Source organism: Bombina bombina, chromosome 3 (assembly GCF_027579735.1).
Source record: "Bombina bombina isolate aBomBom1 chromosome 3, aBomBom1.pri, whole genome shotgun sequence".
Taxonomy (NCBI): Eukaryota; Metazoa; Chordata; class Amphibia; order Anura; family Bombinatoridae; genus Bombina; species Bombina bombina.
Window position 1 is genome coordinate 514,047,128 of NC_069501.1, and position 26,165 is coordinate 514,073,292.

General features: G+C 38.3%; 1 protein-coding gene across 2 annotated transcripts in view; it reads right to left on the reverse strand.

Moving 5' to 3' along the window:
* The window catches only part of LAD1 (ladinin 1), a 117,350-nt gene that overhangs the window by 34,209 nt on the left and 56,976 nt on the right, over positions 1-26,165 (reverse strand). The window contains exons 2-3 of one of the 2 annotated variants that reach the window (XM_053706920.1): positions 7,056-7,172; positions 6,383-6,950 (exon numbers count right to left, since the gene is read on the reverse strand). In XM_053706920.1, coding sequence (XP_053562895.1) covers positions 6,383-6,950; positions 7,056-7,172 — 685 coding nt within the window. Of the gene's footprint in view, positions 1-6,382; positions 6,954-7,055; positions 7,173-26,165 lie in introns of both variants that reach the window. The other variant, XM_053706919.1, reaches the window with a different exon arrangement.

Here is a 26,165-nt window from a genome sequence, read left to right on the forward strand (position 1 = left end):
CCCTCAATCCAATGGGGCTGCGGAACGGTCTAATCAAGCTCTGGAACAGTTCCTCCGTTACTATGTCTCAGATCACCACAATAATTGGTCTGAACTGTTACCTTGGGCAGAGTTTGCTCGTAATAGTGCTATTAATGCTTCCTCCAAGTTAACCCCGTTCATGGCGAATTATGGGTTTCAACCATCCTTGTTGCCCGATTCATTTTTGAGTCTTGATAAAGGCCAAGTATTTGGACAAAACACGTTGACAAGCAGCTGGTAAGCATAATTCCAACCTTTTTATTCTAGTCTGGATGTTCTGCAATATTTGTTTTATATTTTTACAGGATATCACATCATAACCCAGGATGGATAACAAAGAATTCATCTAAGTCCAAAAAGGACCACTGGATTCTCACCACTAAGGAAGCATCTTCATTGTTTACTTTCCCAGGATCACCATCACTAGATTCTTCACCATCAGGAAACATGTTTGTTTTAAAACACTATCGCCTAGATTTAGAGTTCTGCGTTAGCCGTCAAAACCAGTGTTAGGGGGTCCTAACGCTGGTTTTGTCCTACCGCTGTTATTTAGAGTCAGTCAGGAAAGGGTCTAACGCTCACTTTCCAGCTGCGACTTTTCCATACCGCAGATCCCCCTACGCCAATTGCGTAGCCTATCTTTTCAATGGGATCTTTCTAACGCCGTTATTTAGAGTCTTGGCTGAAGTGAGCGTTAGAAATCAAACGACAAAACTCCAGCCGCAGAGAAAAGCCAGGAGTTAAGAGCTTTCTGGGCTAACACCAGTTCATAAAGCTCTTAACTACTGTGCTCTAAAGTACACTAACACCCATAAACTACCTATGTACCTCTAAACCGAGGCCACCCCACATCGCTGCCACTCTAATAAATTTTTTCAACCCCTAATCTGCCGACCGCACACCGCCGCAACCTACATTATCCCTATGTACCCCTAATCTGCTGCCCCTAACACCGCCGACACCTACATAATATTTATTAACCCCTAATCTGCCCCCCCCCCCAATGTCACCGCTACCTTACCTACAATTATTAACCCCTAATCTGCCGACCGGACCTCACCGCTACTCTAATAAATGTATTAACCCCTAAAGCTAAGTCTAACCCTAACCCTAACACCCCCCTAAATTAAATATAATTTTAATCTAACGAAATAAAATAAATCTTATTAAATAAATTATTCCTATTTAAAGCTAAATACTTACCTGTAAAATAAACCCTAATATAGCTACAATATAAATAATAATTATATTGTAGCTATTTTAGGATTTATATTTATTTTACAGGCAACTTTGTATTTATTTTAACCAGGTACAATACAATAGTTAATAACTATTTAATAGCTATCTAGTTAAAATAATTACAAAATTACCTGTAAAATAAATCCTAACCTAAGTTACAATTAAACCTAACACTACACTAGCAATAAATTAATTACATACAAATACCTACAAATAAATACAATTAAATAAACTAACTAAAGTACAAAAAATAAAAAAAGAACTAAGTTACAAAAAATAAAAAAATAATTTACAAACATTATAAAAATATTACAACAATTTTAAGCTAATTACACCTACTCTAAGCCCCCTAATAAAATAACAAAGCCCCCAAAATAAAAAAATGCCCTACCCTATTCTAAAATAAAAATTGAAAAGCTCTTTTACCTTACCAGCCCTTAAAAGGGTTTTTACGGGGCATGCCCCAAAGAATTCTGCTCTTTTGCCTGTAAAAAAAAAACATACAATACCCCCCCGCCCAACATTACAACCCACCACCCACATACCCCTAATCTAACCCAAACCCCCCTTAAATAAACCTAACACAAAGCCCCTGAAGATCTTCCTACCTTATCTTCACCACGCCGGGTATCACCGATCCGTCCAGAAGATGGTCCGAAGTCTTCCTCCTATCCGGGCGATTTCTTCATCCAAGCGGGGGCTGAAGAGGTCCATCATCGGGCTGAAGAGGTCCATCATCCAGCTGAAGTCTTCATCCAAGAGGGGGCTTAAGAGGTCCATCATCCGGCTGAAGTCTTCTATCAAGCGGCATCTTCAACCTCCTTTTTCCGGCTCCATCTTCATCCCGCTGACGCGGAACATCCATCCTGGCCGACGACTTCCCGAAGAATGAGGGTTCCTTTAAGGGACGTCATCCAAGATGGCGTCCCTCGAATTCCGATTGGCTGATAGGATTCTATCAGCCAATCGGAATTAAGGTAGGAAAATTCTGATTGGCTGATGGAATCAGCCAATCAGATTCAAGTTCAATCCGATTGGCTGATCCAATCAGCCAATCAGATTGAGCTTGCATTCTATTGGCTGATCGGAACAGCCAATAGAATGCAAGCTCAATCTGATTGGCTGATCGGATCAGCCAATCGGATTGAACTTGAATCTGATTGGCTGATTCCATCAGCCAATCAGAATTTTCCTACCTTAATTCCGATTGGCTGATAGAATCATATCAGCCAATCGGAATTCGAGGGACGCCATCTTGGATGACGTCCCTTAAAGGAACCGTCATTCGTCGGGAAGTCGTCGGCCAGGATGGATGTTCCGCGTCAGCGGGATGAAGATGGAGCCGGAAGAAAGAAGAGTGAAGATGCCGCTTGATAGAAGACTTCAGCCGGATGATGGACCTCTTAAGCCCCCGCTTGGATGAAGACTTCAGCCGGATGATGGACCTCTTCAGCCCGATGATGGACCTCTTCAGCCCCCGCTTGGATGAAGACATCACCCGGATAGGAGGAAGACTTCGGACCATCTTCTGGACGGATCGGTGATACCCGGCTTGGTGAAGATAAGGTAGGAAGATCTTCAGGGGCTTAGTGTTAGGTTTATTTAAGGGGGGTTTGGGTTAGATTAGGGGTATGTGGGTGGTGGGTTGTAATATTGGGCGGGGGGTATTGTATGTTTTTTTTTACAGGCAAAAGAGCAGAATTCTTTGGGGCATGCCCCGCAAAAAGCCCTTTTAAGGGCTGGTAAGGTAAAAGAGCTTTTCAATTTTTATTTTAGAATAGGGTAGGGCATTTTTTTATTTTGGGGGCTTTGTTATTTTATTAGGGGTCTTAGAGTAGGTGTAATAAGCTTAAAATTGTTGTAATATTTTTATAATGTTTGTAAATTATTTTTTTATTTTTTGTAACTTAGTTCTTTTTTTATTTTTTGTACTTTAGTTAGTTTATTTAATTGTATTTATTTGTATTTATTTGTAGGTATTTGTATGTAATTAATTTAATGCTAGTGTAGTGTTAGGTTTAATTGTAACAGGTTAGGATTTATTTTACAGGTAATTTTGTAATTATTTTAACTAGGTAGCTATTAAATAGTTATTAACTATTTAATAGCTATTGTACCTGGTTAAAATAAATACAAAGTTGCCTGTAAAATAAATATTAATCCTAAAATAGCTACAATATAATTATTATTTATATTGTAGCTATATTAGGGTTTATTTTACAGGTAAGTATTTAGCTTTAAATAGGATTAATTTATTTAATAAGAGTTAATTTATTTAGTTAGATAAAAATTATATTTAACTTAGGGGGGTGTTAGGGTTAGGGTTAGACTTAGCTTTAAGGGTTAATACATTTATTAGAGTAGCGGAGAGGTCCGGTCGGCAGATTAGGGGTTAATACTTGAAGTTAGGTGTCGGCGATGTTAGGGAGGGCAGATTAGGGGTTAATACTATTTATTATAGGGTTTTTGAGGCGGGAGTGAGGCGGATTAGTGGTTAATAACTTTATTATAGTAGCGGTGAGGTCCGGTCAGCAGATTAGGGGTTAATAATTGTAGGTAAGGTGGCGGCGACGTTGGGGGCGGCAGATTAGGGGTTAATAAATATAATATAGTGGTCGGCGGTGTTAGGGGCAGCAGATTAGGGGTACATAGGGATAACGTAGGTTGCGGCGGTGTACGGAGCGGCAGATTAGGGGTTAAAAATAATATGCAGGGGTCAGCGATAGCGGCGGCGGCAGATTAGGGGTTAATAAGTGTAAGGTTAGGGGTGTTTAGACTCGGGGGTACGTTAGGGTGTTAGGTGCAGACTTAGGAAGTTTTTCCCCTTAGGAAACAATGGGGCTGCGTTAGGAGCTGAACGCTGCTTTTTTGCAGGTGTTAGGTTTTTTTTCAGCTCAAACGGCCCCATTGTTTGCTATGGGGGAATCGTGCACGAGCACATTTTTGAAGCTGGCCACGTCCGTAAGCACCGCTGGTATTTAGAGTTGCAGTGGCGGTAAATATGCCTCTACGCTCCCTTTTTGGAGCCTAACGCAGCCATTCTGTGAACTCTAAATACCAGCGGTATTTAAAAGGTGCGGGGGGAAAAAAGCACGCGCAGCTAACGCACCCCTTTGGCCGCAGAACTCTAAATCTAGTCGTATTTTTCAATATCCTTTGTTAAACATCAATAGGATACTATTTATTTGGATTGTGACACTGACTGATACACACATTTTTTTATATTTTTATATTGTTATATTTTATTTTTTGGCTGTTTTTGACATTTTTTCAATTTTTTTTCACTTTTTCAACTTTTCACTTAATTTTTTCACAACTTCACACAATCTGTTCAAGCACTTGCAAGTATTTACAATATCCATTACTGATAACCAATATTGATATTATTGTATTATAATGGTCGGGGTTACTTTAAAGTTTTACCCATTATACCTTGCCTTTTTGGTGCTTTGAACATACCACATACACGATTCATTCATGTCTCAGGGTATTCCGGCTTTGGAGGAGCATCGCCAGCAACTACGTTCCACGTGGGTGCAGATTCAGGATTGCCTTCATCGTTCTATGCAGCGCCAAAAGTTCCAGGCTGATCGTAGGCGTCTGCCCGCGCCTTCCTACCAGGTTGGTGAGAGAGTTTGGCTGTCCTCCCGCAACTTGAACCTTCATGTGCCTTCCAATAAACTGGCTCCCCGTTATGTTGGTCCTTTTCAAATACTCCGACTGGTCAATCCTGTGGCCTACGCTCTTGATTGTCCTCCTGCAATGCACATCTCCAATGTTTTTCATGTCTCCCTCTTGAAACCATTGGTTTGTAATCGGTTTACCACTGTGTTGCCTCGTCCCCGCCCTATCGTTGTTGACAACCATGAGGAGTATGAGGTCAGCAGCATTATTGACTCTTGTATGTCCAGGGGCCGCGTACAGTATTTGTTTCACTGGAGGGGCTACGGTCCAGAGGAGCATTCATGGGTTCCCTCCTCTGATGTTCATGCTCCCGCTTGTCCTCCCGCGGTGGAGGGGTCGTTGAGGGGAGGGTACTGTCAGGGTTTTTTCCCTGATCTGTTTGCCATGTGCTGCTGGCAGCCATTTTACTCACCTCTCTTCCTGACTCTGGTGCATACTGTGTGATGCTGCTCATTTCCTGCACTTCCTTTTATGGTCAGACTGGTGTACATCATCCGTGTGAGACAGGATGCAGTCTCAGAATTGTGATGTCATCACTTATTATTTAAAGGGACTCTGTTCAGTATGCTTTGCCCTTGCGTTGTCTCAGACCTGTTTGTGAGAGCTCCTGTGTATTACCTGGTTGTCTGACGTCCCTCCTGGTTCCTAATCCCTGGCTTGTTCCTGACTCTGCTTTTCTCCTTGTTCCTGATTCCAGCTCTTCTGACTATTTGCTTTGGCTCCTGACTCGGCTCGTCTGACTACCAGTTCTGGTTTTGATTCCTGGCTTGTTATTTGACTTGTGGACTTTTTATTGTTTTTTGCTATTAATAAAGGTGTGATTATTTTTGCACTTCTTGTCTCAGTCTGATTCCTGGCACCCTTACACCACCTTGCAGATGTCAGACACCGCAGTCAGGAGAACACGGTGTCTGATCTGAGACTTGAGCAGAGTCACTTTATTGTTAGTAAGAGCTGCAGGAGTGGACGAAGAAACACACATATTGTCTGTTTGGATATTGTGAGTACATATTTTATCGCATAGCGCACTTAAATATAATTATAATTACCCCCAGCTACCACACTAGTGCCAGTATTCTGCTTTTCATTTTTTAGTCTCTTTGGGATTGTTATAGCGGGAATCCCTACATACTAGGCAGAGTGGTTTTGGATCTAGCATCAGTTTTCTCTGTTTTCTATCTTGATAGGTACAACCCCCATATATGTACTGCGGGAGAGGTACGAGCCTCCCCAAACATAAAAAGATGATGTAGATATATTTATCACATAATCCTCTATTTTAATGCAAAAAACTAATTTCAACATTGTTAAATACTCTTTTTTTAAATAGAATACAAGAAATATGTACATACACTGTTCTTTCAAGAAGAAACATTTTTAAGTGTATCCTACTCATAAATATATTAATTTTTTTAAAAATTGGGAGTATTTTAATTACCTTTATTACTGTCCTTTGCATTTTCTTATCCCCTGATTCAGGACTTTGGTTTTTCGGATTTTCTCCTTTTCTAATACTAAGTTTTTGGATTACATTTTGCTGACTTTGTGGCTTCTTGCATTCCTCTGTCTGATCATCTGGACCTTTACAGTCTTTGCTTTGACTTATAAACTCATGATTTGCTTCTGTCTTCTCTCCAGCATCTTGCTTCAGATTCTTGGAAGCCGTAGTCTCATCTTTATGTCTGCTAGGTATTTGTTCTTCTTCTCTTCTACTGCCCAAGTTCTTACTCTCTTCCTCTTTGCTGCTGGTAACATGTTTTTCTTGTATTGCTTTAACAGTTGCATTAATTTCTTCTTTTTGGTTTATCTTACTTTTTTCTATTTGGTTTCCAAGTCCATTGAACTCTTCCTTTTTGTTCACTGACCCCTGGCTCTCTGCTGGTTGGCTTTTGGGTGCCTGTTTTTCTTCTTTCTTCTCTTTATTGGTCTGTTGTCCCTCTTTACTTTTAATTAATGAGTTCTTGTCTTTATTACTAGTGTCTAAAGACCCTTGCGAAAAGCAGGAACTGCTGGGGAGACACAAGATAGAGGATATGTGGATGTTCTGCCATGTCCCTAATCCATTGTCCACATTATTCCTCATAATATTCATTATATGAAATATGAATTACCTGTTATCTTTAGTTGATTCTTTGACATCCTTATCTGAGTTTTCCATAATACGATTTCTCCTCCTCCTTTCTCTGATTTGTTCCTGTTCATCATCTTCACTCCACTGCTGAGCCAACCTAATGAAAGAGAAGACATTAGGTCCTATATAGATACTAAATATGTATATCTAAAGTTTGGACATTGAGGCTCAAATGAATGCCAATGTGTAAGTGAATAAACACATTTTTATTATTGATCACCTTACAAATATAATCAATATTTATATATTATACAACATCTGAAATGTGTGGTTAGGTTCTTGAGTATTATCTAACACACAGATATAATATTCCAAATGTTTTTGCTTCCTAAGCTCTGGATTCTAATTTGTCAACAATACAAATAAACAAACAATAGGGGAGCGCACTCAAAAAATATGTATATCTATATATACATTAATAGACTAGTGTGTTACTAGACTTTGTAACAATTATTTTATAATCAGACAAGTGTTTTGTTTTATACAGCTCTGGTAAATCTCATCTGGTAAATTAGCTTTTATTGTTAGTAAAGTAAGAATTTAATGCCTAAATAAAGTAAGTTCCTTTGATTTTTATGTATAAAAGCATGTACTAAAACACTCCCTGTTTAATAGTATATATTTGATCTGAACAGAAGGCAGGAACAAAAGAAAGACAATGAAGACAAGGTGGCCTTTTAAATCTGGTGATTTACTTTGTTGTTTTCCTGTCTGTCAAGTTGGAGGTGAAGCTAAACTTATTTGGTAAATTGTTCTACAAATATATGCAAAAAAAGGAGACATTTAGCTCTAGATTACAAGTGGAGTGCAATATTGCATTTGTGCGAGAGCAATATGTGCACTCCACTCAGTAATACCAGCGCACGTAAATGTGGATCTCGCTTCGCATTGTCTGGAAGCCAAGTGCTCGCAAGTGCGCGCTTCCTTAGACTTTAATGGGAGCCTCGTTTTCATGCTGACAGACACAGTAACCACCTAGCGCAGTGCAGGGGGCGAATTTATATATTATATAGATATATATTGTATAATAAAAACCCATCATATATATGTTGAAATATGTACTTATGAATAAATAGAACTTATTCTGTTATGTGAAGACCATAAGAAACAATGAACCTGCACATGATATTCTAAGTTCGGCTTTTTGCACTAGTCGGGTTAGCGCACAAGTGAAAACAGTTTACTTTAAACTCATAATCATAATCTTTAAACGCACAATCTTACACACGCAAAAAACTTACTAGCGTGGGAGTGTTGATTAGCGCTCCAATTATAATCTGGCCTATAATTAGACCCCCAGAAACTCTATGGACCAGATTACGAATGGAGAGCAAAATTTTGCACTCGAGCGATATCGGGTTTTCGTGTTAGTTTGCATGCAAGTTAAATTGTGCTTCTATTACACGTTTAAAGTAAACACGATCACTTGAGTGCAATTGAAGTTAACAATTATCAGGTTAGCGCATCCTCAGAGCTCTGGTTAACAAAACACATAAAAAATACATTACAAAGTACAGATACACTCATAATAACACCATCTAATACACATTATTAAAACAATTATTGCACACAGAGGGGCTCAAAGATATGAGGTCTCGTGTCTCACGAGTGGATGTTTGGTTGCTTTCCATTACCTCATACATCTGACTAGTTAGAGTTTTTTTGGATTATTGACCTAGATATTGACCCAGCTATTGCACCCTACTTTTTGTATTGATTTTAATGACTACCTAAATAAATTTGATATTGTGATCTTGGGACTCAAATAACACTTTTTTTTTTAACAGTTGTTTGGTGCAACTGTAGTAGTGTCCAAAGTCCTACATCCCTATCATCGCCATTACTATCTTCATTATATATTGTATTCAATTATACTATACTAAATATTTGTAGCACTATTCTCTTTGCTTATATATATATATATAGTCAAAGAAGGAATGTCCAGACGAAGGCTCAAAGCAAGGTGAGTTTTATTTAAAAGTTGAAAGCTCAGTGTAACTAGGCTGTAGAAAATGGCTATGAACAAGGCCTTGAGGGGAAGGGGGCTGAGGGGGGTGTCTGACGCGTTTCAGCTCCTATGGAGCCTTAATCATAGACAGTTAGTTGCCCTAATGCCCTATTCTAGTTTATATAGACACACCTCACTTGTAATTGGTAGTTGAAAGAAGGCCTGGCTACGTGTGCTGATGACCTGACTTCTAAAGTGTAACTCCCACATTAAGCTGTGTACCAGCATGGAACCTAATTTTAACCCTATGTGGTTATTGCAAAAGACTCAGCTTGCTATTGCTCATTCAATTATACTATACTAAATATTTGTAGGACTATTCTCTTTGCTTATATATATATATATATATATATATATATATATATATATATATAATATATAATATTATATATATATTTATTGTACCAAAGTAACATCAGATTAAAGCAATTAAAGGGACAATGTACTGTGATAGTGATATGACAATGTTGTTGGATTGGGAAGGGCTCAGATGTGTATATAAATATGTGTGTGCCGTTTGGTATGTGTTTATGTATAAATGTGTCTGTATGTATGTATGTGCACACATACTGTACATACTTACACATACACATAAATACATACACACATACCAATCCCCAAAATATATATACACTTGTGCCCTTCCCAGTCCAACACCTTGTCATATACCATATCATGTTAAAACACTTTTTTGAACATTTATTTAAATAATTAACCTATATTTTACATTTAATATGTATAGATATGTTTTACATGTGTTTTGTTATTTTATTCTAGCCCTAGGTCTCCAGTCAAGCTAAACTTTTGAGTGATGTTTAGCGCTGCCACACTATTCATTGAAAGTATAGGGCACACTTATGAGATGTCAGTCGCGCTAAACATTCTCTGGTAATTCTGTTTTACCAATAACTTGTAATATCAGATTGTGTGCTAATCTAAGAACGGGCTTGCGATATTGAAAGTATCCCTCAACTTGTAATCTAGGCCATAATGTTTATGTCTATTTGGTTGATACAAATTGCAAAATAAAAAAAGGTTACTTTTTATGTAAGACTGTAAAATAAAATATTAATCTAAATGATTAATTTAATATAAAGTTCAAACATTACACATTAAATGCTATCTTGAGGTTCGTAAATGTTATAAAATAGTATGATACTAGATCTATATGGCCTCTTAAAGGGACAGTCAAGTCAAAATAAAGTGTTCAGGATTCAGATAGAGCACACAACTTCAAACAACTTTCCAATTCACTTCCATTATCTAAATGTGCACAATCTTTTTATATGCACACATTTTGAGGCACCAGCTCCTACTGACCTTTTGCAAGATTCACAGGATATACATATATGCATTTTATGATTGGCTGTCACATTATGCATTAGAAAGGAAAATCTACTTCTCATTTGAAATTCAAACAACATTTTTGCATAGTCTCTTTATTATGCATGTATTGATTATGCTATTCTACTGGGTTTAGTAGTCCTTTCATTTGATATCACTCTTCTTGGTTAACCTTGGTTATTCCTTATGCAGTGCCCCTTAGGGGTACCACTTTCCTTAAAAAAAACACCATCTTTGCTAATTAGCATAAGTTAGAATAAATAACTATACAGGTACAGCCTAACGGCTAGATTTAGAGTTCTGCGGCCAAAGGGGTGCACCTTTTAAATACCGCTGGTATTTAGAGTTCACAGAAGGGCTGCGTTAGGCTCTAAAAAGGGAGCGTAGAGCATATTTACCGCCACTGCAACTCTAGATACCAGAGGTGCTTACGGACGCGGCCAGCTTCAAAAACGTGCTTGTGCACGATTCCCCCATAGGAAACAATGGGGCTGTTTGAGCTGAAAAAAAACCTAACACCTGCAAAAAAGCAGCGTTCAGCTCCTAACACAGCTACATTGTTTCCTATGGGGAAACACTTCCTATGTCTGCACCTAACACTCTAACATGTACCCCGAGTCTAAACACCCCTAACCTTACACTTATTAACCCCTAATCTGTCGCCCCCGCTATCGCTGACCCCTGCATATTATTATAAATCCCTAATCTGCCACTCCGTACACCGCCGCCAGCTACGTTATCCCTATGTACACCTAATCTGCTGCCCCTAACATCGCCGACCACTATGTTATATTTATTAACCCCTAATCTGCCGCCCCCGCTATCGCTGACACCTGCATATTATTATTAACCCCTAATCTGCCGCTCCGTACACCGCCGCAACATACATTATAGTTATGTACCCCTAATCTGCTGCCCCTAACACCGCCGACCCCTATATTATATTTATTAACCCCTAATCTGCCCCCACAACGTCGCCGCCAGCTACCTACAATAATTAACCCCTAATCTGCTGACTGGAGCTCACCGCTACTATAATAAATGTATTAACCCCTAAAACTAAGTCTAACCCTAACACTAACACCCCCCTAAGTTAAATATAATTTAAATCTAACTAAATAAATTAACTCTTATTAAATAAATTATTCCTATTTAAAGCTAAATACTTACCTGTAAAATAAATCCTAATATAGCTACAATATAAATTATAATTATATTGTAGCTATTTTAGGATTTATATTTATTTTACAACAATTTTAAACTAATTACACCTACTCTAAGCCCCCTAATAAAATAACAAAGACCCCCAAAATAAAAAAAATGCCCTACCCTATTCTAAATTAAAAAAGTTCAAAGCTCTTTTACCTTACCAGCCCTGAAAAGGGCCCTTTGAGGGGAATGCCCCAAAGAATTCAGCTCTTTTGCCTGTAAAAAAAAACATACAATACCCCCCCCCCAAAATTAAAACCCACCACCCACATACCACCCACATACCCCTAATCTAACCCAAACCCCCCTTAAATAAACCTAACACTAAGCCCCTGAAGATCTTCCTACCTTATCTTCACCATGTCAGGTTCACCGATCCGTCCACCGAAGTCTTGATCCAAGCCTCCGAAATCTTGATCCAAGCCCAGGCGGGGCTGAAGAGTGACGTCCATCCTCCGGCTGAAGTCTTGATCCAAGCGGGCAGAAGAGGACATCTGGACCGGCAAACATCTTCATCCAAGCCGCATCTTCTATGTTCTTCAATCCGATGACGACCGGCTGATCTTCAAGACCTCCAGCGCGGATCCATCCATCTTCACCGACGACTTCCCGACGAATGACGGTTCCTTTAAGGGACATCATCCAAGATGGCGTCCCTCGAATTCCGATTCCGATAGGATTCTATCAGCCAATCGGAATTAAGGTAGGAAAATTCTGATTGGCTGATGGAATCAGCCAATCAGAATCAAGTTCAATCCGATTGGCTGATCCGATCAGCCAATCAGATTGAGCTCGCATTCTATTGGCTGATCGGAACAGCCAATAGAATGCAAGCTCAATCTGATTGGCTGATCGGATCAGCCAATCGGATTTAACTTGATTCTGATTGGCTGATTCCATCAGCCAATCAGAATTTTCCTACCTTAATTCCGATTGGCTGATAGAATCCTATCAGCCAATCGGAATTCGAGGGACGCCATCTTGGATGACGTCCCTTAAAGGAACCGTCATTCGTCGGGAAGTCGTCGGTGAAGATGGATGTTCCGCGTCGGCGGGATGAACATGGATCCGGAAGAAAGAAGATTGAAGATGCCATTGATAGAAGACTTCAGCCGGATCATGGACCTCTTCAGCTCCCACTTGGATGAAGAATTCAGCCGGATCATGGACATCTTCAGCCCCCCGCTTGGGCTTGGATCAAGACATCGGAGGTGAAGATAAGGTAGGAAGATCTTCAGGGGCTTAGTGTTAGGTTTATTTAAGGGGGGTTTGGGTTAGATTAGGGGTATGTGGGTGGTGGGTTGTAATGTTGGGGGGGGGGTATTGTATGTTTTTTTTTACAGGCAAAAGAGCATAATTCTTTGGGGCATGCCCCGCAAAGGGCCCTTTTCAGGGCTGGTAAGGTAAAAGAGCTTTGAACTTTTTTAATTTAGAATAGGGTAGGGCATTTTTTTATTTTGGGGGGCTTTGTTATTTTATTAGGGGGCTTAGAGTAGGTGTAATTAGTTTAAAATTGTTGTAATATTTTTCTTATGTTTGTAAATATTTTTTTATTTTTTGTAACTTAGTTCTTTTTTATTTTTTGTACTTTAGTTAGTTTATTTCATTGTATTTATTTGTAGGCATTGTATTTAATTAATTTATTGATAGTGTAGTGTTAGGTTTAATTGTAGATAATTGTATGTATTGTATTTAATTAATTTATTGATAGTGTAGTGTTAGGTTTAATTGTAACTTAGGTTAGGATTTATTTTACAGGTAATTTTGTAATTATTTTAACTAGGTAACTATTAAATAGTTATTAACTATTTAATAGCTATTGTAGCTGGTTAATATAATTACAAAGTTGCCTGTAAAATAAATATAAATCCTAAAATAGCTACAATATAATTATAATTTATTTTGTAGCTATATTAGAGTTTATTTTACAGGTAAGTATTTAGCTTTAAATAGGAATGTTATTTAATAAGAGTTAATTTATTTAGCTAGATTTAAATTATATTTAACTTAGGGGGGTGTTAGGGTTAGGGTTAGACTTAGCTTTAGGGGTTAATACATTTATTAGAGTAGCAGTTATATACGGTCGGCAGATTAGGGGTTAATAATTGTATGTAGGTGGAGGCGACATTGGGGGCGGCAGATTAGGGGTTAATAAATATAATATAGGGGTCGGCGGTGTTAGGGGCAGCAGATTAGGGGTACATAGGGATAATGTAGGTTGTGTCGGTGTACGGAGCGGAAGATTAGGGGTTAATAATAATATGCAGGTGTCAGCGATAGCAGGGGCGGCAGATTAGGGGTTAATAAATATAACATAGTGGTCGGCGATGTTAGGGACAGCAGATTAGGGGTACATAGGGATAACGTAACTGGCGGCGGTGTACGGAGCGGCAGATTAGGGGTAAAAAAAAATTAATAGAGTGGCGGCGATGTGGGGGGACTAGTATACTTTAGAGCACAGTAGTTAAGAGCTTTATAAACCGGCGTTAGCCCAGAAAGCTCTTAACTACTGACTTTTTTCCTGCGGCTGGAGTTTTGTCGTTAGATGTCTAATGCTCACTTCAGACACGACTCTAAATACCGGAGTTAGAAAGATCCCATTGAAAAGATAGGATATGCAATTGACGTAAGGGGATCTGCGGTATGGAAAAGTCGCGGCTGAAAAGTGAGCGTTAGACCCTATTTTGAGTGACTCCAAATACCGGAGGTAGCCTAAAACCAGCGTTAGGAGCCTCTAACGCTGGTTTTCACGGCTAACGCCAAACTCTAAATCTAGGCCTTTGTGTGGATAGACTTTTCCAGTGAGAAAATATTTCAGTCATAGTTATTCTGTAAAATCCCATTCAATAAAATGTATACTGATCGCTTTTTCTTTAGTCAGATGTTTTTATAGCATGATTTATATTTACAAGATTTCTTCCAGCATAGAAAGCAATACATTTGTGAATAGAAACTGTCTGTCTGTATTATATATATATATATATATATATATATATATATATATATATATAATGAAATCCCAAAAATTTCTTTCAGGATTCAGACTCCTGGTTTTTTTCTGCGGCTGGAGTTTTGTCATTAGATTTCTAACGCTCACTTCAGCCACGACTCTAAATACCGGCGTTAGTAAGATCCCATTGAAAAGATAGGATACGCAAATGGTGTAGGGGGATCTGTGGTATGGAAAAGTCGCGGCTGCAAAGTGAGCGTTAGACCCTTTCCTGAATGACTCCAAATACCAGCGGGCAGTAAAAACCAGCGTTAGGAGCCTCTAACGCTGGTTTTGACGGCTACCTCCCAACTCTAAATCTAGGCCTAACTTAGAGACCAAAGCGTGTTTTGTTTTTAAATGATTGTTTTTGTAAAGTAGATGACAATCATAGTAGTTTCACCATAACACAGACTCTGTCTTTATTCTTCATTATCTTCATTAGCTGTAAACTTAAAAATGCTGTCCATACCAGTAAACCAATGTCAGGTGCCAACCCTTTGCCCATGTTGCCTATAATCATCAACATAATTAAATGAACTGTATTTTATATAATCCTTAATACAGGAGGTGGCTATATGTGCAGACAAACCTAAAAAGTCATGATCAGACATTCATGATTTAGACAGAGCATACAATTTCCAATTTACTTCCATTATTAATTTGCTTCCTTCTCCTGTTATCCTTTGATGAAGGGTTTATCTATGAAAGCTCAGGAGCAGCAAAGAACCTAGGTTGTAGCTGCTGATTGGTGGCTACATATATATACCAATTGTCATTGGCTCACCCATGTGTTCAGCATTTCTGCTCCTTCAACAAATGATACCAAGAGAATTAAACAAATTTCATAATAGAAATAAACTGGAAAATTGTATTCTCTGCCTAAATCATGAAAGAACATTTTTGGGTTTCATTTCCCTTTAAACTAACACCCAAACACATACTCAAGCATATGCTGGAGAACACTCAAAGATTTAGCGCTCATTACCTTCACTTCCACCTGTACAGAAGTGATTATAATATAATAGTACCGGTGGCCCTTGGTTTACAGCGGTTCAATTTGCACCATTTCAGAATAACAACCTTTTTTTTTCAGTCATGTGACTGCTATTGAAAAGCATTGAGAAGCAGTGTCCGCTTGTGTTGCATCAAAGATATGCAAGCCAAGCAAACTGAAATTAATCAGTTTAACCAGACCTGAGCTATCGAGCAGCTTGCAAAGGAACAAGATCTTCCTGTCTATAAATCAGTCCAGATTGAAATGCATAGAAATAACTGTTTGCAGAAAAATGCAAGTAAAGTCTGTGTTGTGTGATTATTTTATTAGGTTTATAATGCTGTTTAGCAAATGTTTTTGTTCATTTAACTTAATTTAATTATATATTCTGTGTTGTGTGATTTTTTTTATTAGGTTTATAATGCTGTTTAGCATTTAAAGTCTTTATTTCAAAGCTTTAAAAATAATAAATAACCTAACTCCCTCACTTCCCATTGACTTACATTATAAACTGGGTTTCAATTTACAACGGTTTCGATTTACAACCATTCCTTCTGGAGCCTAACCCCGGCGTAAACTGAGGGCTACCTGTATATTTTGTGCCTTGATAAATATGGGCTCTCACAAGTGCTAATAATAAATGTGTTTGCTTCTGCATTGTTTGCTGATGGCATTTTTTTTAGCAGAAAATGCAAACTGATAGAAACTTGCATAATATGCCATATGAAGTAAACCAATAAGTAAAGCAGCAAACAGATATCAGCCCCTCTGAGTAAACTCAGAAACAGACAGTAGATAAGACCAACTAATGGAACTAATCTGTGCACTTTCCTATCTGTTTGAAAACCTCAAACCTTATTTGGCCATCATTATCCTCTTGGGGCACTTTATCTCTCCCCATACTTTATCACAAAAAGTGTCTGTCCCTAGTAATCCAGCTGTCGCAGCCAGCAAACATGAGACATGGAATGTGTCCCTCATCAATCAGTGTGATGTATCCGCTAAGGGAATTAGAAGCTTTGTAAACAATATGTTAATTGGTTCTAGTCTGACCACTCTTGCCATTTTTACTAAACTCTGATTGGCCACCTGCAAATATAAGATATCTATGAATCCCTTTACTGCCTGTACCTATCACTTCTGTCATGTATCCTCATTAAAAGGAAAGTAAAGTCAAAATTAAACTTAAAAGGATTTGATAAACACACACACTTTTTAAAAAAACTTTCCATATTAGCTTAGTGCTCTTGGTATCCTTTCATAAAGAGTAATCCAAGAGGAGCTCAGGAACGTGCATGTGTTTTAAAGGGGCATGAAACCCAACATTTTACTTTCATGATTAACCCCTTAATGACAACTGACGTACCAGGTACGTCATGCATTAACAAGCAGTTAATGACAATAGACGTACCTGGTACGTCAGTTGTCTAACAGAGTGCTGGAAGCGATCGCGATCGCTTCCAGCAGCTCTGAGGGTATTGCAGTGATGCCTCGATATGGAGGCATCCTGCAATACCCCTTTACAAGCCTCCGATGCAGAGAGAGCCACTCTGTGGCCCTCTCTGCACCGGAGCATCGTTGGTGGGTGGGAGCGCAACAGGGAGGCGGGTGGGCGGCCAGCAATGGCCCATGATCATGTGGAGGGGGGCGGGATCGGAGGCGGAAGTACTCGGGGGCGCTCACAGATGCGCGCGCGTGCACGGGGGCGGCGGGCGGGCGCGTGCACGGGGCGGGAGCGGGTGGGAACCGCTACCCTACAGAAAAATAAAATACTGTAATACATTGGGAGAAAAGGGGGGGGGGAATTTTATTTATAAAGTAATCGAAGGGTTCTGGGAGGGGGGGGGTGGGGGGTGTAGCTACACTACAGAAAGTAGCTCAAAATTAAAGAATCTTTTTTTTTTTACTTAACTGGGTACTGGCAGACAGCTGCCAGTACCCAAGATGGCGCCCATTAGGCTAGAGGAGGAGGGTTAGAGAACTGTTTGATGGGGGATCCATGATATTGGAGGCTAAGGGGGGATTCTACACAGCAGCATATGCAAATATGCTATTAACCCCCCCCCCCCCCAAAAAAATATACCTTTTTATATTAGTACTGGCAGACTTTCTGCCAGTACTTAAGATGGCGGGAACAATTGTAGGGTGGGGGAGGGAAGAGAGCTGTTTGGGAGGGATCAGGGGGTCTGATGTTTCAGGTGGGAGGCTGATCTCTACACTAAAGCTAAAATTAACCCTGCAAACTCCCTACAAGCTACCTAATTAACCCCTTCACTGCTAGCCATAATACACGCGTGATGCACAGCGGCATTTAGCAGCCTTCTAATTATCAAAAGCAACACCAAAGCCACATATGTCTGCTATTTCTGAACAAAGGGGATCCCAGAGAAGCGTTTACAACCATTTGTGCCATAATTGCACAAGCTGTTTGTAAATAATTTCAGTGAGAAACCTAAAGTTTGTGAAAAAGGAAACAATTTATTTTTATTTGATCGCATTTGGCGCTGAAATGGTGGCATGAAATATACCAAAATGGGCCTAGATCAATACTTTGGGTTGTCTACTACACTACACTAAAGCTAAAATTAACCCTACACATTCCCTACAAGCTCCCTGATTAACCCCTGCAATGCTGGACATAATACACGTGTGGTGCGTAGCAGCATTTAATAGCCTTCTAATTACCAAAAAGCAACGCCAAAGCCATATATGTCTGCTATTTCTGAACAAAGGGGATCCCAGAGAAGCATTTACAACCATATATGCCATAATTGCACAAGCTGTTTGTAAATAATTTCAGTGTGAAACCGAAAGTTTGTGAAAAAATTTGTGAAAAAGGGAATGATTTTTTGTATTTGATCGCATTTGGCGGTGAAATGGTGGCATGAAATATACCAAAATGGGCCTAGATCCATACTTTGGGATGTCTTCTAAAAAAAAAATATATTCATGTCAAGGGATATTCAGGAATTCCTAAAAGATATCAGTGTCCCAATGTAACTAGCGCTCATTTTGAAAAAAAGTGGTTTGGAAATAGCAAAGTGCTAGTTGTATTTATGGCCCTATAACTTGCAAAAAAAAGCAAAGAACATGTAAACATTGGGTATTTCTAAACTCAGGACACAATTTAGAAACTATTTAGTATGGGTGTTTTTTGGTGTTTGCAGATGTGTAACAGATTTTGGGGCTAAAAGTTAGAAAAAGTGTGTTTTTTTCCATTTTTTCCTCATATTTTATATTTTTTTTTATAATAAATTATAAGATATGATGAAAATAATGGTATCTTTAGAAAGTCTCCACGGCAGACTGACAACAGTGTGACATATTTTTTAAACTTTGCTTGTTTTTTACTCCCAAACTGCAGGGGTAGTTTGTAGGAGGCATGGCATAACAGCACAATACATACAGTATGCGTGTGTTTGTGTGTATGTGTATATATATATATGCTGTATTAGGCTACAATTTTGGGATGGTGGTGTGCCACAGGATTTTTTAATGTAAAAAAGTGTGCCACGGCAAAAAAAAAGGTTAAAAATCACTGATATACAGTATATATATATATATATATATATATATATATATATATATATATATATACACATATACGTTTTTATGTATATATGCTTATAGGTATATGAACAATATGATATATATCAGACATATTGATTAACACATGTGGTTACATATGTAATATCTAAATATGCTGTAATAATTGCTGTGATGATTACTAATGGACATCAAATCTACCAAGGGTTAAAGTGTTTTGCCCTAAGATGATGCATGGGTTAAAGGGACAGTCTAGTCCAAAATAAACTTTCATGATTCAGATAGGACATGTAATTTTAAACAATTTTCCAATTTACTTTTATCACCAATTTTGCTTTATTCTCTTTGTATTCGTAGTTGAAGCTTAACCTAGGAGGTTCATATGCTAATTTCTTAGACCTTGAAGGCCGCCTCTTAAAGGGACAGTCAACCATAGAATTGTTATTGTTTTAAAAGATAGATAATACCTTTATTACTCATTCCCCAGTTTTGCATAACCAACACAGTTATATTATTGTACTTTTTACCTTTGTGATTACCTTGTATCTAGGAACCTTCTTCCAGCCCCCTGATCACATGACTGTGACTGTTTATTATCTATTGTCTTAAATTTAGCATTGTATTGTGTTAGATCTTAAATAACTTTCTGTGCCTGAACACAGTGTTATCTATATGGCCCACGTGTACTTTCTGTCTCTTTGTGTTGAAAAGAGATTTAAAAAGCATGTGATAAGAGGCAGCCCTCAAAGGCTTAGAAATTAGCATATGAGCCTACCTATGTTTAGTTTAAACTAAGAATACCAAGAGAAAAAAGCAAATTTGATGATAAAAGTAAATTGGAAAGTCGATTAAAATTAAAAGTCCTATCTGAATAATGAAAGTTTAATTTATACTTGACTGTCCCTTTAAGAATGCATTTTAACAGGTTTTTCACCACTAGAGGGTCTTAGTTCATGAATTTCATATAGATAACACTGTGCTCATGCACGTGAAGTTACCTGGGAGCTATCACTGATTGGCTAAGCTGCAAGTCTGTCAAAAGAACTGAAAAAAGGGGCAGTTTGCAGAGGCTCAGATACAAGATAATCACAGAGGTAAAAAATATATAAAAATAACTGTGTTGGTTATGCAAAACTGGGGAATGGGTAAAAAAGGGATTATCTATCTTTTAAAACAATAACAATTCTGGTGTATACTGTCCCTTTAAATGTATGAGCATATATATGGCAACACCTGCACCTAGTAATGGATAGCCCTGATGAAGTGCTGTGAATACGGCACAAAAGCGTAGGCTGGAAACTAATGCTGCTCGCCTGCAGATAACTGCTACAATGACTTTGTTTTTACTGCAAGCTAAATAAAAGCTAAGTTTCACATTTATCTTCTTTTGATGTCTACTTGGATTTATTTGTGTTAATAATTTAGAGACCCTGTGAACTGAAATAAAAAGTGTGGGGGGGGGGATATTACTAGAAACATGCTACAAGCCCCTTAAAGGGACACGCAAGTCAAAATTAAACTTTCAGGATTCAGATAGAGCATGCAAATTTAAACAACTTTCTAACTTACTTCCATTAACAAAATGTGCACAGCCTTTTTATATTTAGGCTTTTTGAGTCACCAACTCCTACTGAGCATGTGCAAGAATTCACAGAATATACGTATATGCATTTGTGATTGGCTGATGGTTGTCACATGATACAAGAGGAGTGGAAATAGACATAACATTGAAATTTGTCTGAAAAAAACCTACTACTCATTTGAAGTTTAGACTAAGTGCTATTGCACTGTTTTACTCATGCATTTGTTGATTATGCAAATCTAATGTATTTACTGGTCCTTTAAAGGGACACTGAACCCAGTTTTTTTATTTTGTAATTCAGATAGAGCATGCAATTTTAAGCAACTTTCTAATTTGCTCCTATTATCAATTTTTCTTTATTCTCTTGCTATCTTTATTTGAAAAAGAAGGCATCTAAGCTTTTTTTTGTTTCAGTACTCTGGACAGCACTTTTTTTATTGGTGGATGAATGTATCCACCAATCAGCAAGGACAACCCAGGTTGTTCACCAAAAATGGGCCGGCATCTAAACTTACATTTGTACATTTCAAATAAAGATACCAAGAGAATGAAAAAAAAATTGATAATAGGAGTAAATTAGAAAGTTGCTTAAAATTTCATGCTTTATCTGAATCACGAAAAAAAAAATTTGGGTACAGTGTCCCTTTAACATTAGTGACATGGAGGAAACTACTAATACAAATAGGTAAGGCTGCTAATAATACCCGTGCTGTAATTATGGGAGATTTTATCTACTGAAATAAACTGGGCCAGTAAAACTAGCAATCCAGCTAAGGGAGAGGACCACAAAATACAATAGAATTGCATAATTTACAAGTGCATAATAAAAAGACAAGGCAATAACACCTATTTCTCAATTTCACAAAAGCGGTAGATTTTTATTTTCAGGCATCAGCCAATCACAGACTAGTAAGTGTATACCAAGTGAGCTTGTGCAAATGCTCAATAGGAGCTGGTGCCTCAAAAAATGGGCATATAAAATGACTGTGCTAAATTTGATAATGGAAGTAAATTTTAAAAAGTCTTACAATTGTGTGCTCTTTCTGAATCCTGAAAGTTTAATTTTGACTTGAGTGTCCCTTTAAATGTTCTCAGTGATAGCTTTGTTACTATTAATAGAGGAGCCAACTAGGAATAAAGCTATATTGGATTTAGTGCTCTCAAACAATACATACACACACACACTTTTATATATATATATATATATATATATATATATATATGTGTTCAACTAAGAATTTTAATTTTAAGAACGAAAGAAACAAAGTATTCTCTAATGAAAATATTATTTTTTTGACTATTTTATATTCCTCCTGTATAAATAATTTTGCATCTTTATACATATTGATTCCATGTTGATATATAACTTCATGGGCGCGATCCGATATAGATCGCAGTTTGCGGCGCAAGCGAGGGAACCGGCGTCGCCCGCAGTTTCAGCTCGCAACTCGAGCTATCCCATATAGGTCGCCGTCAGATGCTAACGTGCCGTAAGTCTGACAAACCAGCGATGTCCAGAAATCTGCGCAAGTACAAATTTCTGGCGTCGCCAGTGACTTGCGCCACGTTAGAAACTGCCGGCGCCTATAAAACCTGACTAAAGTCTAAAACACCCGCACTGTCTAACACGCCTCCCTAACGTAGCCCGCACTGTCTAACACGCCTCCCTAACATAGCCCGCACTGTCTAACCCTCTATCCGCTATCCCCCCTCACTAGCCTAACAATAAAAAAGCTATTAACCCCTAAACCGCCGCTCCCGTACCCCGCCGCCAGCTATATTATATCTATAACCCCCTAAAGTGAGCCCCTAACACCGCCGCCATCTATATTAAAATTATTAACCCCTAATGTAAGCCCCTTACACCGCCGCCATCTCTATTAAAATGATTAACCCCTAATTTAATCTACCTACCCCGCCGCCAGCTATATTATCTATATTAACCCTAAGTATATTATAGTTAATATAGTTATTACATTATATATATTAACTATATTAACCCTAATTATATTAGGGTTAATATAGTTACTATAGTATTTATATTAACTATATTAACTCTATCTAACCCTAACACCCCTAACTAAATTTATATTAAATTAATCTAATTCATTTATAAACTAAAATATTCCTATTTAAATCTAAATACTTACCTATAAAATAAACCCTAAGATAGCTACAATATAATTAATAATTACATTGTAGCTATGTTAGGGTTAATATTTATTTTACAGGTAAATTGTTAATTATTTTAACTAGGTATAATAGATATTAAATAGTTATTAACTATTTAATATCTACCTAGTTAAAATAATTACCCAATTACCTGTAAAATAAATCCTAACCTAAGTTACAAATACACCTACACTATCAATAAATTTAATAAACTACAAACATCTATCTAAAAATACAATTAAATTAACTAAACTAAATTACAAAAAAAAAAAACACTAAATTACAAAAAATAAAAAAAAGATTACAAGATTTTTAAGCTAATTACACCTATTCTAAGCCCCCTAATAAAATAATAAACCCCCAAAATAAAAAAAATTCCCTGCCCTATTCTAAATTAAACAAATTTCAAAGCTCTTTACCTTACCAGCCCTTAAAAGGGCCTTTTGTGGGGCATGCCCCAAAGAATTCAGCTCTTTTGCATACAACAAATACAATCCCCCTCCCCACCATTACAACCCACCACCCACATACCCCTATTCTAAAACCACCCAAACCCCCCTTAAAAAAGCCTAACACTACCCCCCTGAAGATCTCCCTACCTTGTCTTCACCACACCGGGCCGAACTCCTGATCCGATCCGGGCGATGTCTTCCTCCAAGCGGCAAAGAAGAATTCTTCCTCCGGCGATGTCTTCCTCCAAGCGGCAAAGAAGAATTCTTCCTCCGGCGACGTCTTCCTCCAAGCGGCAGCAAAGTCTTCATTCTTCCGGCGGCATCTTCAATCTTCTTTCTTCGCTCCGCCGCCGCGGAGCATCCATCCCGGCCGACTGCTGTACTACGAATGAGGTACCTTTAAATGACGTCATCCAAGATGGCGTCCGCCGAATTCCGATTGGCTGATAGGATTCTATCAGCCAATCGGAATTAAGTTAGAAAAATCTGATTGGCTGATTGAATCAGCCAATCAGATTCAAGTTCAATCCGATTGGCTGATCCAATCAGCCAATCAGATTGAGCTCGCATTCTATTGGCTGATCGGAACAGCCAATAGAATGCGAGCTCAATCTGATTGGCTGATTGGATCAGCCAATCGGATTGAACTTGAATCTGATTGGCTGATTCAATCAGCCAATCAGATTTTTCTAACTTAATTCCGATTGGCTGATAGAATCCTATCAGCCAATCGGAATTCGGCGGACGCCATCTTGGATGACGTCATTTAAAGGTACCTCATTCGTAGTACAGCAGTCGGCTGGGATGGATGCTCCGCGGCGGCGGAGCGAAGAAAGAAGATTGAAGATGCCGCCGGAAGAATGAAGACTTTGCTGCCGCTTGGAGGAAGACGTTGCCGGAGGAAGAATTCTTCTTTGCCGCTTGGAGGAAGACATCGCCGGAGGAAGAATTCTTCTTTGCCGCTTGGAGGAAGACATCGCCCGGATCGGATCAGGAGTTCGGCCCGGTGTGGTGAAGACAAGGTAGGGAGATCTTCAGGGGGGTAGTGTTAGGCTTTTTTAAGGGGGGTTTGGGTGGTTTTAGAATAGGGGTATGTGGGTGGTGGGTTGTAATGGGGGGGGGGGATTGTATTTGTTGTATGCAAAAGAGCTGAATTCTTTGGGGCATGCCCCACAAAAGGCCCTTTTAAGGGCTGGTAAGGTAAAGAGCTTTGAAATTTGTTTAATTTAGAATAGGGCAGGGAATTTTTTTTATTTTGGGGGTTTATTATTTTATTAGGGGGCTTAGAATAGGTGTAATTAGCTTAAAAATCTTGTAATCTTTTTTTTATTTTTTGTAATTTAGTGTTTGTTTTTTTTTGTAATTTAGTTTAGTTAATTTAATTGTATTTTTAGATAGATGTTTGTAGTTTATTAAATTTATTGATAGTGTAGGTGTATTTGTAACTTAGGTTAGGATTTATTTTACAGGTAATTGGGTAATTATTTTAACTAGGTAGATATTAAATAGTTAATAACTATTTAATATCTATTATACCTAGTTAAAATAATTAACAATTTACCTGTAAAATAAATATTAACCCTAACATAGCTACAATGTAATTATTAATTATATTGTAGCTATCTTAGGGTTTATTTTATAGGTAAGTATTTAGATTTAAATAGGAATATTTTAGTTTATAAATGAATTAGATTAATTTAATATAAATTTAGTTAGGGGTGTTAGGGTTAGATAGAGTTAATATAGTTAATATAAATACTATAGTAACTATATTAACCCTAATATAATTAGGGTTAATATAGTTAATATATATAATGTAATACCTATATTAACTATAATATACTTAGGGTTAATATAGATAATATAGCTGGCGGCGGGGTAGGTAGATTAAATTAGGGGTTAATCATTTTAATAGAGATGGCGGCGGTGTAAGGGGCTTACATTAGGGGTTAATAATATTAATATAGCTGGCGGCGGTATAGGGGGATTAGATTAGGGGTTAATAATTTTTATATAGGTGGCGGCGGTGTAAGGGGTCAGATTAGGGGATAGATAAGGTAGATGGCGGCGGTTTTAGGGGCTCACAGTAGGGGGTTAGTTTATGTAGATGGCGGCGGGGTCCGGGAGCGGCGGTTTAGGGGTTAATAACTTTATTAGGGATTTCGGGGGGGGGGATCGCGGTTGACAGGGAGATAGACATTGCGCATGCGTTACGTGTTAGGTTTATTTTAGAAGATCGCGGTTGACAGGGAGATAGACATTGCGCATGCGTTAGGTGTTAGGTTTATTTTCTAGTTAGTTTAGGGAGTTACGGGGCTCCAATAGTCAGCGTAAGGCTTCTTGCGGCTGCTTTTTGTGGCGAGGTGAAAATGGAGTAAGTTTTCTCCATTTTCGCCACGTAAGTCCTTACGCTGCATATTGGATACCAAACTGCGCTGGTTTGGTATACCTGCCTATGGCCCAAAAAACTACGGGCGACGGCAGAAATATACGCGCGTAACTTCTAGGTTACGCCGTATATAGGATACCAAATCAGCGTAAATATTGGCGTCGCCGGCTTTTGCGGGCGACGATTTATATCGGATCGACCCCCCATGTCAGTATATGCTCTTTGTAAAACTATATATTTCCCCTGTCTGTTCTCCTACACTGTCTGCCTCTGTCACCTAAGCCCGCCTCATGATTTTTATGACACCCCCTCCTCTCCCTGCTGCACTCAGACCTCTGTAACACTTTCTGTCCTTTTTAGCCATTCTGTGTTTCAAGATATAGGGGCCGATTTATTATATAT